This window comes from Panthera pardus, unplaced genomic scaffold (assembly GCF_024362965.1).
Source record: "Panthera pardus isolate Hobbes unplaced genomic scaffold, ASM2436296v1 HiC_scaffold_8, whole genome shotgun sequence".
In the NCBI taxonomy this organism is placed as follows: domain Eukaryota; kingdom Metazoa; phylum Chordata; class Mammalia; order Carnivora; family Felidae; genus Panthera; species Panthera pardus.
In genome coordinates, this window is record NW_026527013.1 from 11,949,270 (window position 1) to 11,950,597 (window position 1,328).

General features: G+C 55.8%; 1 protein-coding gene across 1 annotated transcript; it reads left to right on the forward strand.

The window, feature by feature from the left end:
• Window positions 1–380: 380 nt before the first annotated feature.
• LOC109247982 (olfactory receptor 10H1) lies at window positions 381–1,328 on the forward strand. Its single transcript, XM_019417251.1, has one exon. The coding sequence runs from the start codon at window positions 381–383 to the stop codon at window positions 1,326–1,328; it is 948 nt and encodes a 315-aa protein (XP_019272796.1).

A 1,328-nucleotide genomic window follows, 5' to 3' on the forward strand; every position in this document is an offset into this window, starting at 1 on the left:
GAACAAAGGAAAGGTAGACTTTTTAAGGAGAAAAGGGGTAAGTTGGAAAGGCTGTTATAAAAAGTCCATTAGAATAAACCGAGAGCTCAAAGTATGGTGGCTTCTCACTGGGAGGGTGGGGAGTAGTAGCCACTCCCAAGGTCAAGTCCATCTCTTCCTGTCCTTGTCAAGTTTGCAATGGACTAGGAGGGACAGGGTGTGAGCTCTCTTCCTGCCAAAACCTCTGACTGCATTTTAGTGAGGTTTCCCACTGCTAATTTTTACAAATGCCATCTGTCATTGATCGGGGCACCCTCTTGAGCAGACCCCGGGATGGGGAAGACCTTCACCACCAAGTAGCTGAGCTCTGTCTCTCACACTTCTCCCCAGGCACAGTCTCCATGCAGAAAGGCAATTTCTCAGCAGGGACTGAATTCATCCTCGTGGGCTTCTCCACCTTCCCCCACCTTCAGATGATGTTCTTCCTGTTGTTCCTGCTCATGTACCTGTTCACGCTGCTGGGGAACCTGCTCATCATGGCCACAGTCTGGAGCGAGCGCAGCCTGCACACGCCCATGTACCTCTTTCTGTGCGCCCTGTCCACCTCCGAGATCCTCTACACTTTGGCCATCACCCCGCGCCTGCTGGCCGACCTGCTCTCCACCTGCCGCACCATCACCTGGAAGGCCTGTGCCAGCCAGATGTTTTTCTCCTTCACGTTCGGCTTCACCCACTCCTTCCTGCTCACCGTCATGGGCTACGACCGCTACGTGGCCATCTGCCACCCCCTGCGCTACAATGTGCTCATGAGCCCCCGCGGCTGTGCCTGCCTGGTGGCCTGGTCCTGGGTAGGTGGCTCGGTCATGGGGCTGGTGGTGACCACGGCCGTTTTCCACCTCACCTTCTGTGGACCCAATGAGATCCACCATTTTGCTTGCCACGTGCCCCCTCTCTTGAAGCTGGCCTGTGGAACTGATGTACCAGTAGTGGCCAAGGGCGTGGGGCTGGTGTGCATCATGGCCCTGCTGGGCTGCTGTCTCCTCATCCTCCTCTCCTACGCCTTCATCGTGGCCGCCATCTTGAGGATCCCCTCAGCTGAGGGCCGGCACAAAGCCTTCTCCACCTGTGCGTCCCACCTCACTGTGGTCATTGTGCACTACGGCTTTGCCTCTGTCATCTATCTGAAGCCCAAGGGTCCCCAGTCTCTGGAAGGAGACACTCTGATGGGCATCACCTACACGGTCCTCACCCCCTTCCTCAGCCCCATCATCTTCAGTCTCAGGAACAAGGAGCTAAAGACAGCCATGACCAAGACCTTCCTCAGCAAACTCTACCCAGAAAAAATATGA